This window comes from Mastomys coucha, unplaced genomic scaffold (genome assembly GCF_008632895.1).
Source record: "Mastomys coucha isolate ucsf_1 unplaced genomic scaffold, UCSF_Mcou_1 pScaffold5, whole genome shotgun sequence".
In the NCBI taxonomy this organism is placed as follows: domain Eukaryota; kingdom Metazoa; phylum Chordata; class Mammalia; order Rodentia; family Muridae; genus Mastomys; species Mastomys coucha.
Window position 1 is genome coordinate 37,244,885 of NW_022196911.1, and position 14,059 is coordinate 37,258,943.

Here is a 14,059-nt window from a genome sequence, read left to right on the forward strand (position 1 = left end):
GGCAATGATGCTAAGCCTCTCTTATTCTCTTGATAATCCTGAAGAGCTTTGACATGGACTTACTTTTTTAGCTCTCTGTGCCTTCCTAGGAATATTCAGAAACTAATGAAACTGAATCTTACATAGTTTTCACAGGCTGGTGTTTTTTATCAAGTGATACATATTGTTTAGTTTACTTTTCATTTTATTTATTTATTTATTTATTTATTTATTTAGGTTTAAAAAGATTTTTTTCCATTTGTTGTAAACGAATCTACCTTGTTTTGGTCCTGTCACCACTTGACAGATTACCTAATGTTATTTCATCTATCATAACTAAATATAATTTTGATCTTGCTCCTATTATGTTTCACAAATGTTGAAGTGCTATTAGCAATATCAAATGTCAAATTATTTGATAAATTCTAGTTCTTACACAAGTTTTTGCAAACAACAATTTAGGATTAGACTTTCGACAAATCTTCAAAAGTTCTTCTGGCTGGCTAGGTCGCGGCTGCTACTTGATACGTGCAGGTATTTCTAGCCCTAAAATGTGTTAAACCAGGCAATAAAAGGATCTGTGGATGATGTGTAAACAGAATCAAGTATTCCAGTTTATTATTGAATCATGTAAGCTTTATTATTATAATAGAATACACTGAGACATAAGATTAAAAGGTTTTGCTAAACGCTGTAAAGCAAGACATGCAGCTGCCATGAGCAATCTTGACTCAGTTTGGGTTTTATTGCCACTTCACTGCACTAAGGTGCATAAACATTCAGTGTCATCTTTTAAAAAAAAATTCCTGGGAGTCAACAGGAACTGTCCTCTATAAGAGTGTATCTTTATTTTTTTCAAGGAAGACTTAACTAGCATTACATTGTTTAGCAAAGCACTGTTGTAAAGCTACATATAGAATAATTTATCTTTGATAAGTTTGCAATCAATTTACACAATAGAATACTACTCACATGTACTAACAAACTAAGAAATGATGGCAATACGATCATTGCAAAGCAGTAAGCAGACTAATAAGAGATATTCACATCTAATGAGAGAAATACAGACCCAAACCTAGGCATGAGGAGTCTGGAAGATAAAATGCTAGCACTAAACAATGTTAGGTTAACGCCGGAAAATAACAAGATAAACGGCAACATGGATGTTAGAGCCATAATTTATTTTATTTTCTATACATATCTATACATGAAATGTCCTTGGTTCAGCCATATTTTGGCATAGCTCATGAAATTTAGGCAGGACCAAATCAAACAATGAAGCACATTTAAGATGAAACCAGAGATTTGTCATTTAGGGAAACACAGGCAGTGTGTTTTCCAACATCATTGGATAGCAGCTTTTTGAGAAAAACATTGCTGAAAACTCAGGTATGGATTCTAATTGTCTTATTTGGCAATTATGCTAAAAGGCTTATGTCTTTATGGTCTTATAAATGTGATTAGACCATGATCTGTGGATTCTGAACTAATGTTAAATATCTGTGAAAATCTATCAGACAAAAGGAGACTTCAAAAATACCTTCTTCATAAATATTTACTTCTAAAACATCTGGGCAATAATGAAAGGCTAGAATTTTTTTATAAGGAATATTAATGGACCTCTTTTATTTAAAGCCCTTACATAGTATACCTACAAATATATTGCTGCAGTATAAATGAAATGTAATAATATTACTCAATAAAAGCTAGTTCCTGTACATTCTTTCATGTATTTTATATTGGATGCTACATATGGTACAGCACTTATTGAAATAGTTGGTATCAGCAAATAGAGAAATAATATACAGTTGGTTTTCTAGCTCCAACTACTCTTCCCTATTTTGTCTCTTTATCACAATAGCCTAAAACAGGAAAATACGGTATGACATAATTCAAGCAGATAGCAACTGATCTACTATTGAACACTGGGCAACAGTGAAGTTATGAGAGTTCTCGGTATAATTGGATTTCATACTCAATATGTTTTAAGTGGCATCTGTCTCCTGCAGGCTGTTCTGTTCTTAAATGCAGGCTCTAAATGTATTTCCATAGCATTTAACAACATTCTAACAGCTAAAAGTGGAGATCCCTCGTGATATTTAAAGAACAAAACTTAAAAAAAAATTAAATGTACAATCTCATGCTGAATATTTACATATATAATTTATATATTCTATTTTTTGTTGGCTAGTCATAAATTTCAATCTAAAGCTTTTGATGTAGTTATATAAAAGAATACATTCAACAATTCTAGAGCTTGCAAAATAGATTTGCCCCTCTGAAAGCATCTTCATCATAAGAATAGAGAATTCTTGGGTGAACGGGCTATCTGGGAATAAGAGTAAAAAGGATAGATTTTAAATTATTCAATTCATCTATTTATTTCAGCTTCTATCAAGTAAACATCTGTGTTAGGCTGGCTGCTCTCCATAGAGTCTACTGGTAAAAGTTCAGATGACAGCCGTGTAGCCCATTGAAAGGGTCCCTCCCACCACCACCATTGGATTCAGAATGCTACGGTGATAGCCCCACCTTGCCCTATTTATTAGGCTTTCTTACATTCTAAAATAGCATTGAACAACAAAATATTACATAGTGAAATTTAAAAAGAGAAAGCCTAGGGAATTTTTAATTTGACAAACAAAACATTAAATCTATATATCAGCTTAAACATTGACAAACAAAAACATAAGCACACAATATCATTTGTGCAATAAAGACATAGGTTAAAAGTTCGTTAAACATTTGTTATTTGCCCTTTTAAACACCTTCACACAAAAATATTTTTGATGTATATATTTTTTTGAGAATACTTGGAAATATATATCTACAAATGATTCTGCGGTTATAGTTAAGCTCTGTTTTTCTCCTACTTTTCCTCCTATCTTTGGACCTTCTTACCCTCTCTCTTCCTCTTGTCTGTCTCCTTTTGATATGATTTTGTTCCCTGGCTTCCTCTCAGAATCCTGTCCCCGAGCTGAACACTGCTCTGCTCTGGACCATCAGACAGGGGTCTCTTGTTCTTATATGAAATATGGAAATAAGGAAACCTTCAAATTCTTTAGGACAGAGGCAGTAAAGCAGATAGGAATCACTGCGTTGAGAACAGAAAGCGATTCTCGGTGCAGAAGACTGAACAACAGAATACGACTAAAAGAATCTACTGATGGGGTGTGGGGGCTTTTAGCTGCGGCTCTCTGTTTAAATACGTGGCCCAATAGACTAAGTTAAAGATTCCAAATAGCAACGGAAAGGCTATTCTTGACAGTCGATCGATTTTGCTGACGCTGTTAAAGGTTTTCTTGGGTTCTGGAGGTTTTGTCTCAGGCTTGACTTCTTTCGGTTCTATGGTCGCACTTTTAGCAATAGTTGCCAAACCCGGGTCACCCCTGGCTAAGTTAGGGGTATAGCTGGTTGCTGTAGGAGCATATGTGTTGTTTTTTTTAATGAGAGGATCCTTCACTTTCTTTGGCTGGAGAAGAAAAAAAAACGTATTTAGCATACAGTGAGAAAGAAAAAGATGTTTCTGAGCAAAACAGTACTTGCTGCAAAACCTTTTTAAAAAGGTTCATTTAAAAATCTAAAATCAGTAATTTATGACTAACGCACTGTGATCATTTGAAAAGCCAGATGATGTTTTGTAACCTTTCAGATCAAGAGGTGGAATCTTTTTCTTCACTGGTTGAATGCAAAACAGACTCGGAGTAATAGCAAAGTTATGTAAGCTTAGGATACTGAACTCAAAACATTCAGCCCCAGACTTCACCTTCTAGATACAGTATTCTGGATAAGAAAAGAAGCCTAGGACAGACTAGGGAATGGCTTGCGATTGGATACACTGTTATACTCCCTGGCAGCCAGTGGAGGCCAAGATATGTGAGATCACCAAAAATTTCCCAGCTTTTGTGCAAACTCCCTTTAACCGCAATTGTGTGAGTGAGGCCAGGTTACATGAAAGGAACGCTCCAAGGTTGTTCTCAACCACACATTCAGAATCACCAGCAAGTATTCAGGCCACTTGACAGGCTGTCCATCAGTAGATTTTCCAAAATAATTGTTCTTTTACAGTTATGTGAACTCACACATTTGCCATCATCCATGTTTAGATATTGAGCACTTTAAATGTAAATGAACTAAAGGTGTACTATAAGAAAAAATATGCATGGGATTTTGATTGTTTATATACATACTGAGTATAGTGTAACTCCTTGATGAGTTACAACTATTAAACTGGTTTTTTTTCTGTATTGCATATATTAGAATGAGTTATAGGCATCATTATGATTAAGGTTCATTTATACTTTGTTCGTGGATTATTATTGTTGATGTTATTATTATTGTTAGAATTGAAGACTTGTGCCAATGTACCTGGTTGTTTATATTTTTAAAATAAGGCTACTAGAAATTGTTAGGTTGTCTGTGTGGCTCACATTTGTGCATTACAACATTTTCATAAGGCAGCAGCTATAGGATAGTGGTTCCCATTTTTTTGTAAATAATATACCAAGGGATGTCTCTTTTGGGACCTGGAAGGTATACCTATTCTTGACTAGAATGAAAGCTTAAGCTAGTTAATTTTTTCAAATATAACCCAACTAAAACATGGAAATAATTAAGCTTGGGAAAACAGCTAAAGGAGTATGCTGTTTTTGCTACAGAACTTATTCCAGAATAGGAAAATTATAGTTTTCATTTGCATCTGATATCAAGTATTTAAAAAAAAGAGAAAGCACATTTGAATAGAAATTTTCACCTTTGAATGTCTCTCATTCTTTCTTCTATTCTCTACCTGCAAATTAGTTTACCCAAACAACCTCTGCTATGAACAAAAATAAAACAATCCACTATACTTTATCATTTACAGCCTAATTGAATAAGAAAGGAGTGCCCATCACTCCTTTCTTGCATCTAATATCACAAACTAACTTATTCCATCTAAAAAACTTAAGGTCTCAGAATCCTCATACAACAAAGAGCCGTTGTGGTGTTTACCTTTTCTGGAACCACGCTTTTGCCATCCCACGCATACCCTCTCTTGGTGAAGTAGTTTACTGTGGCAAACTCAATCAGAGCTGAGAAAACAAAGGCATAGCATACTGCTATAAACCAGTCCATAGCTGTTGCATAAGCCACCTTCGGGAGGGAATTTCTGGCACTGATACTCAAGGTTGTCATGGTCAGAACAGTTGTCACTCCTAAAAGGATAGAAATTAAGTAAATCTATTGGTTTACCATAGAAAATTTTATTACAGCAGGCCTAAGGTCATTCCCTTGATCAAAAGGGAACCAAAAGCATCATATTCACATCTGAATTCACTCTATTTTGATTGTGGTGGTGGAGTCAGAATATGGCCTCAATATAGTTTGAGATCAATAGCACAGCAGTATTTAGGGTCATTCAGAAGAAATAGACTACTCTGCTAATTCAGAATCTGTTACTAAAACAGTAAACTTCATTAAATAGCCATCTGATATGCATATCCTATATAGGATGGGGAATGGTATTATTCAGGGCACCCAACTCTTGACATAAATTTCTTAGATATCTAATATCTGTGGTACTCTAGAAGTGTTTATAGTGCTGTTTAATAGTCTTTGTCCCACATGTAGAAATATGAAATTGAATTATTCCTTGGTAGCAGAAAGGTAAGTAACAACTTGGAGAATGATAATTTACCACATTTATATCTTTTTTCATATACTACTTCTTGTTCAAAAGAATTCACCCATTTCCTGGAAGCAGCACATGTATGAATAAATACAAAACAAGTTACATAAAACTTACTGTGCAAAATAGCATGCACACATACTTCTATATAGAATTTACACACTTTGCTTAAAATTGAATGGCTATAGGGTAAATAAAGCTTGTCTGATTCAAGTGTCCATGCTTCTCTTTGTTCTATGCTGCCTCATTTTCCCTATTCTGAAGGGATTTAAGCTACCTGTATTCACAGTAAGACAGTTAGTAAGTTGGTTCTGTTTTATTTAGGTATTTTTATGATACAGAGGGTGGATAGTGATATTTTTCTTATTGCTTGAGTTACCATATTGAACACACTGTCTTGTTACCATATACTGAGTTTAATGCTGTGAGATTTCTTTTGAAAAAAAATTGCAAATGTTTAAAAATAGTTCAAAGCAATTCTGCCAGGAAGAGTGAAAGATCACCACAGAGCAGCCTTGAGGACTGGACCACACATTTAGCACTCTGGTAAGTGAATTCAGAGACATCAGCCACTGTATCTGCAAAATGGCTACTTCTATCTTCATCCCCTCATGGCCAATGCCATCAGTGAAATTCTCAGAAACAACAGTCTTTGTGCAGACACCCAAACATTATTGTGAGAATTACTTTTAATAACATAAAGATGAGAACTAATGCATTCCAAAGGAAGGAGCTGGTGATCTATGAGTCTGAAGCGAGGATTAATTCCTCCCCTTGATAGTTTTAGAAAATAGGCAAGGCTATGCAGCTGTTGGAAAATTTTTGTAAGCTGCTTTAAACTAACCAATGTTCTTAGGTCTTCCAGGAATATCAAAGTAGATAGGCTTTTAACTACACTAGATAATGAAATGATTAAAAAGAAATACATGATATTCATGGCATATGCCCACGACTATAGGAAATGTTTATTTTGAGGTTTGAATAGCCTTGGGTTCAGAAAATACTGGGGCAAGTTCCTTATTACACAACCAACCTAAATAATATTAACTGGTGAGCTGCCCCCAGATTTACATATCAATATCAACTAGAGCAGATAGCAAGGTAATTAAAAGTCAGTAATTGGGGAACAGAGCAGCCCAATTCCAAATCCCAGCTCTATAATTGCTGAACTATACCTTAGGAAATGACCTTGGGAAAATTTCCCCAACAGTCTTTGGCTTTTGTGTCATTGCTTTTAATTTCTTCCTTACTAATTGATTTTATTAACTCTAACACACAAGGTTATTAAGAGTATTAAATAAGATAATATAATAAAAATACTTAATTCTCGGTCTAATGGTTAATGGCAATTTAATGACTATGAAGAAAATGCCTATGTTCTTTATTATATATTACTACTACCATAAACTCCAGTTTTCTGATGTTCAGTTTATGTATGTAAGCAAATATCAAGAATAATCTGGAAAGTAATGATCTTACCTCAAAACTCCATGAACTAAGACTAGTACAGAGTAGCTTAAGGTATGTGTATATGCATATATGTGTAATCATGTGTATTTATGATTTGAAACCCCTACCAATAAAAAAAAAACAGAAAGGAACAAAAATGTGTTGTATGATTATTAAACTCCAAGGGTTAGGTGTGATAATTTACACATTTTATCTTTCCTGTGTGATCAGCTTAAACATTGGTTTTCCTTCCTTGTACATAGATTTGACTGGAAATAGGAGCTCAGACAAATTAATTAAATAGACCACAGTTATATGGCTGTTACTGGGTAAAATTAAACCTAAAGCTTGGGCAGTTTTTTTAGCAGAAAATTTACATGACATTACCTGAAAATAAGTGAGAGCATGAGAAGAAAAATGATCATCTTTTCAAGTCATAAAGTAGACTTCAGCATTCCTGCATTCTGCTTTGCTTTTACCAAACTGTTATAAATCTAGTGTGGCTGTTTTTCTTTTTTGGTATTTCTTTACATACTAGTGACCTGCTTAGGCATTCATGGAGCTCAGAGGAATGTGCTAAGTTCAGCCTAAAAAGAATAGAATCATGTACTGAATAAATGTTAAAAGGCTAAAGGGCTAGAAAAATTGTATTTGTGATTTTTGTCGAACTTAAGCACTATAAATATATGACTTTGTACACAAAAATACTTGCTATAGCTGAGGTTACAGTTATACAGTGATGTTCACCAAAAGGTCTGTTGTCGATTGTGATATAAGATCATTGAAAATGTTACAAGCAATGTTTTTGGACTCATAAAACACTGAAACACTTTGGTGAATTTCCAAATAGAAAGGGTAGATTTGGCTGGCACAAGAGGGAAAAAGGTAGTTATGAGACAAAATGCTTTTCAATATAGTACTGGTAGATTCTTTTAAAATAAAATCAAACACAAAACTTGAACCTACATCATGTATTTAGTTCAGTGTTTATTTCCTGGTAAGATAAAGGCTCCGATGAGATGCCCATGCAGAGGCCCCAACTCTCAAGAGGTCTGTCTTTAGTGGATTGAATGGTTATTAACATTGACAAATGGCTACAAAGAAAAATGAACCTGAAATGAACTGCTCGTTTACTCTACAGCTGGAAATCATTTTGCAGGTTAATTTAGTTGTGTGCTTAAACTGTTGTCAGAAGGTCAGGGAACAGATTATGTGATTTTCAACATGGAAGCATATGCCAAGTTCAGAAGACAAGACACTCTGGAGCAGATGTGGCAATCTGTATCTCTTTGTGAGAGAACTGGTGTGTCATCTCTTGCACACTGTGGATATTAGTGGTGTCAGAATCTCTGCATATGAACTGATTGTAAACATTCAAATATTTTTTTTTTTTCATTGTGGAATGTGTGATCTTCAGTGCACCAAGTAGATAGTAGCTATTTGTAGAAGAAACCTGGATGAACATGTCTTCCAGCAATAGACATGTGGCAGTTACTTCTAAGACTGTTACCATAGTGAACCCAATATGTGCCAGCTTAAAGCAGCAGGATGAAGCAAAGGTGATAGCTCTGTGCCACCATTAAGTTCAAGGCATCTGGTGCTCGTATCTTATCTTGGCTCCTCAACACCTCACCTTGATATGAATAATTAACTTGATTAACTCCTAACTTGATATGAATAATTAACATAATTAACTTTATGTTCATTTGGTTTCAAGGTAATATAATGTTCATAATAATGCTGCCTAAATTTTAGGTTTAAATAATATAATATGGTGAATCAAATTGAAAATGATTGGTATAAAATCACATAATAACTATTCTTTATAGTTATTTTATAATTTTATGATCATTAAAACTTCAAGTTCAAGAAGGAACTAGAGGGAAGGATGTGCAAGCAGTTTACTACTTCATTTTATTTTCAGAACACAGACATAAACTCAGTGTATTTGAAATAAAAATGTCATTGGTTATGTGAATTGGTAAGTTTACTGTGGCAAATCTTGCTTTCATTAGTCTAAAAAGAACAATTGTGGTGGTGCCCCTAGAACACCATCAGGAAGCACTTCTTTCTATGGGATGTGAACTCTAACATAATGAATTAGTAGGTATATTTTCACATTGGACAAGGTGTTCACTGTTCAAATGACTTTCCATTCCATAGCTTTAACTTGGAATGTTGAGATTACTTTAGAGTTTCTAATAGGAAAGAGTTGGTTTCCAAGTCTTTAGGAGTGCACTTGAGAGGTAGAAGGAGATATCTGCTTATGGCTAGGATCACCTATGATCTCTTCTTAAGAAAAGTTTGGTTTCTCCAACATAAGAAAAGCCTGGTCTTATTGTTTTGAAGGCTATTTAAAAAACATCATATATTATGAAGCATTTAAAATTTTATGTTGTTGTCTTTTTAATCTAGTGGATGCTTTTGATGTCTGTCTCACTACCTTCTATGCCAAAATTAAAAAATAAATTTTATTAAGCCATATATTTGTATTAAAAAACAGTTTTCTATATAAAGACATTAGTTTTAAAATCATATCATAGTGAGAATGATAATTCTCCAAACGTTTTTCTTAGACTAAGTTCAGATTTAACACATATTTAAATTCTTTCCCATCTTCCTTGCAATGACACAGTCATGAAATAAGTACCCTCTACTCCTGGCCGCACGTGTATTGATTACCACTTACCAAAGACAGTTCTTGCTGGTACTGACTCTCTGTTGAGCCAGAAGGAGACTTGGGACAGAATAACTGTCATTATGCATGGCAGATATGTTTGAATAACAAAGTAGCCGATTTTTCTTTTCAAGTGGAAGTGAGTTGTCATAACCACATATTCTCCTAGAGGGTGAAATACACAAATAAGGTTGAATAATGTGCCCTTAAAAAATAGTTATTCCTTAGGTTATCCAAAAAGGCAAAGTTCTAGAGGTTAAACACATCTTGTTTTCACATGACTCAGGGAAAGGGCTTTGTCCAAGAAAGAAAAGCAACATTTTAAAATACATGTCAACTTGTCTCTGGGGATAACATGGAGGTATTAAAATCTTCTAATTTTTTCTTCTTCCATTGCTCTATCACATACATAAGGGATAAAGCTGACCTTCTATTTCCAGATTGAATCTGAAAGTGATGTGATAGATTCAAGGAGCCCAACAAACAAAGCTAGAGTTGGTTTCCAGGGTAACTTGAGGGGACCGATACAGCACACTTCTAGATGTCTCATCAAGGCTATTTCTGGAGATGGGAAATGACTCAGGGAAATAAGGGGTAAAGTCGTTCAGTCTGCTTTGAATGCATATTGACCAACCCAGTGACCAAGAAGGTAGAAGCTCAAGTATAGGAATATGCACAACTCTGTCAAAGTCATTTTGCTGCTGTCTTAGCTCATAGGCACTAGAATGCTGCTCCTTCAGTCCTTGAAGATGGACTTACACTAACTAAACTCCTGAGAGTTTCAGGTCTTCTGCCTTGTACTGAAATTTAACCATAGTACATTTTGTTTTGAGACTACCAACTTCTTAAGATGAGAAGATTTGGTCTGCCTCAGGCTTTGTGCCTTATCCCCTTTTATGCAACATACCCCTAAGCCCATGAAATCATCCAATCATGGACTTGGATATGAAGAACCCTGAGCCAATACATACTTTTTTCCTATTTAAATGTTTTCCTTGAGTACTTGTTTTTTTTCACAGTAGTAGAATGCTAACATACACACTCATTATACCAAGGTCTCTCACATGTACAACGGACATTTGGATCCAACAATTGTTCATGGCTAAAGTCTGTCTTGTGAATTTTTTATTATTTAGCTATATCTCTTAACTTAACCTGGAACAGAGACTCGAAAGCAAGAGCTCTAGGAATTAAATTTCTTTAATAATTCTATACTAGAGGAGAGAAGAGCTAACTAACACTCTGGTTTAAAGGAGGAGGGACTTGCCTCCCAGAAGGAAATCACTCACTGTTGTGACAGCTTCTCTCTGGTTATCATTAGCAAATTAGCATGTAAATATTTCCATTTCATTATCTGTGTAAAACTGTAGCCCTGTTGAAGGAGAAACAGAACCTAAGAACTTTTTTCTTCCCAGTTCTAGCCACATCAGTTCTTTCCCTGTTATCAACTTGTGTTTTTTAATTTCTTTGGAATATTTGAAAAAGGATGCTGAGTTTGTGCAGCTAGCAGATATTAACATAACTTCCAGATAACAGCATTGGGTGATCTTTTCTTCCCTGGGATGAGGATGAAAATGGCCTGCATTACATTTAGTAGAGAACAAACTCTTCCTTGTAATCAAGACTTTGTATAACCCAGATTTAACTTGCAATACAGGTTCATGTTCGTCCATACATCAGCTTAGTACCTTCACCATGCAAACTCTATATGACTTCTGTTGCTAAACATTTTGTTCATGAATGAACAATCCAAAATGCCACATCCTCAGCAGGGTTGCAAGAAGTGTCCTAAGGGAGAATTTTATTAGCCTCTAAAGAAAATGAGTTTATTTGAGTTTAATACTCAGATCTATTTTCTTGTTGTATAGCCTTGGGCACTTCAAGTAGACATTTTTCCTCTGAGCTTTCTTGTCTGTACAATAGTAAAAACATGATGTGGCTGAAGAAAGGATAACTGCTCTAACAGGACACTCCATAAAAATATTAAAACGTATTTGCAAAACACTGAATTTAATCAGTGTTACAAAAGAAAATCATTCCTGCATTCATCATTATTTGGTATTAATTGTAACTTCCATTTACTGAATATGTACTAAGTACTTTGTACTTTAATTAAAGCTGTTCTTTATACTCATTAATAAAATTATGTTTCATTTTAAAATCTCTAAATGTATTATTGTATAATGCTGGTAATGACTTCAAGGTTAATAGAAAGAAAACAAGTGATCCTAACAGGATAAAAACTCAATTTTCTGAGACTTTTGTTAAAATCCAGCCTATGTGCCAATGTTATATTCCACCATCCCAGTAGTATGCTTTATTATTCTGCACAACTCATTCTATTGTGACCTGAAAAATGTCATCAGCATAAAGGAAAAAATCCCATCTTTCATAAAATGTCAAGAAGATGAGTATCTACATATATTCCATCATCTTTTGTTATTTGCACTGTGACATTTTTGTGAAAAATGTGTAAAGAATACAGTTCTGGGAGTTATTATTTGACATTATACATATTATAAACAACATATTTTTCTGAGAGATTGGGAAAGAATAGGAGGGCTTCTACTGTTTTTAAATTAAATTTAATTAAATTAAATTAAATTTAAATTAAACAAAATCTAAAGAAAGCTTGTGTAAAACTTTGAAATAAGTGACAGAAGTGACAGCAATATCAGAATCAAATTGTAATAATTTAAAAATGAAAGAATAACAAGAGAGAAAAGCCCATATCTTAATATGGCTTGAAAGTCTAGACGCCAAGTGTACATGTGCTAAGCATATCAAATTAAAGTATAGAAGAATTGTAAAATCCTTAGAGATTATATAACCTGAGGGAAGCTTATAAATTAAAAGTGACAATATTTCTGATATATTTCAGAGTAAAATTTAGGAGAATGTAAGAAAGAAAGGGGGTATAATTTGGCAAATTAGCATTTCAAGTAATTTTAGATATGGCTTTCTCAAGATATTGTTAAATATCTTGGTTGGTTTTCTTGGGCTTCACTCTCCTATTTCCTTGGATGGTATGAAGCTAAAATTTAACAGCATATGTGACCATACTTACTATCCTAAATCTTACTTAGACGTACAATGTAAAGATAGAGTGGTAGATGCCTAATCTCTCTGGCTAGAGAAATCAACCTCAATCAACTTCTAACATGTTATTGAACATAGAGTCAATCTAATTAAAGTTTTTTTCCCACATACCAAGGAAATAAGAAAACATGACTGAGCACTAGAACTCTTAGCCTAACTTTATCTTTTCCATCAATTTAAATATGAATTACTGGTGAGAAAGCCATACAAGTCTTCCCTGGAGATTATGTTCTAGCCATTATGGATAATGCATTATGATCCACTATCAGATAAGGTAATTCCTGATGATGCTGATTGTGAAAGGTCATCGTTCAGACACCATCTAGAAAAACCTCTACATCTAAACAAGATGATCCTATCATTTTTCTTTGTCATTTTCCGAAGGATAAAACTTAGTGATTCAGAAAAGCCAACTTACTTCCCAAGCTTTTCAAGATGTCCTGTGATCAAATTTGCTTTGGCAAAAAGGCAATATCAAGTCACACTTGAACATATTAAAACCACTGAATGAATTGCTTTCTCATTCCTTTCTGTATACTGATGTTATTCTTATCCTAATGGTCAATGCAATTACTTCAATTTCTGTAAATGACCTGTAATTGCTGACTTAAAATCACACATGTTGTGGTAGTATCTCTACCATTCTCTTTCTCCCATTATCAAAGTGATGCAGAGGTTTTTGCACCTGAAGCATGGAACTAGGATTGCATGATATGTGTTTATAGATAAGCAGGATATCACTTTCTAAGCTTGTAACAACCTATCTGAATTGACTGGGCCTCCGCAAAAGATATTAAGGTGGACAAAGTTGTTTTGATAGATAGATGATAGATAAATGATAGATAGATAGATAGATAGATACATAGATACATAGATAGGTTCGTAGATAGATAGATAGATAGATAGATAGATAGATAGATAGATAGATAGATTCTGTTGTTTTGTGTTCCAGTGCCATCGTTCTCGCTTTTCCTGGCAGGACCATATAGGTAATTCCATTCATTGACATCTATCCTACATTTTCAGTGCTCCACAATGAGGCATAAAATACCACATTGACAACCTTGCACAGGACCTCTGTTGCTTTTCACTGAAACCTACAGAGAATCTTTTTTTTTTTGTATGGTATAGATATTATTTTTAATTGTTCTTTGTGTTAACATTCAAAGAAATGGGCTTGGTTGTTA

The 14,059-nt window shown here is 34.2% G+C and overlaps 1 protein-coding gene across 1 annotated transcript in view; it reads right to left on the reverse strand.

Annotated features, from left to right (window-relative positions):
- Positions 1-593: 593 nt before the first annotated feature.
- Positions 594-14,059, reverse strand: part of Gabra1 (gamma-aminobutyric acid type A receptor alpha1 subunit) — a 52,550-nt gene continuing 39,084 nt past the window's right edge. Inside the window, exons 8-10 of the mRNA XM_031352909.1 lie at positions 9,786-9,938; positions 4,972-5,174; positions 594-3,451 (exon numbers count right to left, since the gene is read on the reverse strand). Of these exons, the coding sequence (XP_031208769.1) occupies positions 3,140-3,451; positions 4,972-5,174; positions 9,786-9,938 (668 nt within the window). The 3' untranslated portion in view covers positions 594-3,139. The remainder of the gene's footprint in view (positions 3,452-4,971; positions 5,175-9,785; positions 9,939-14,059) is intronic.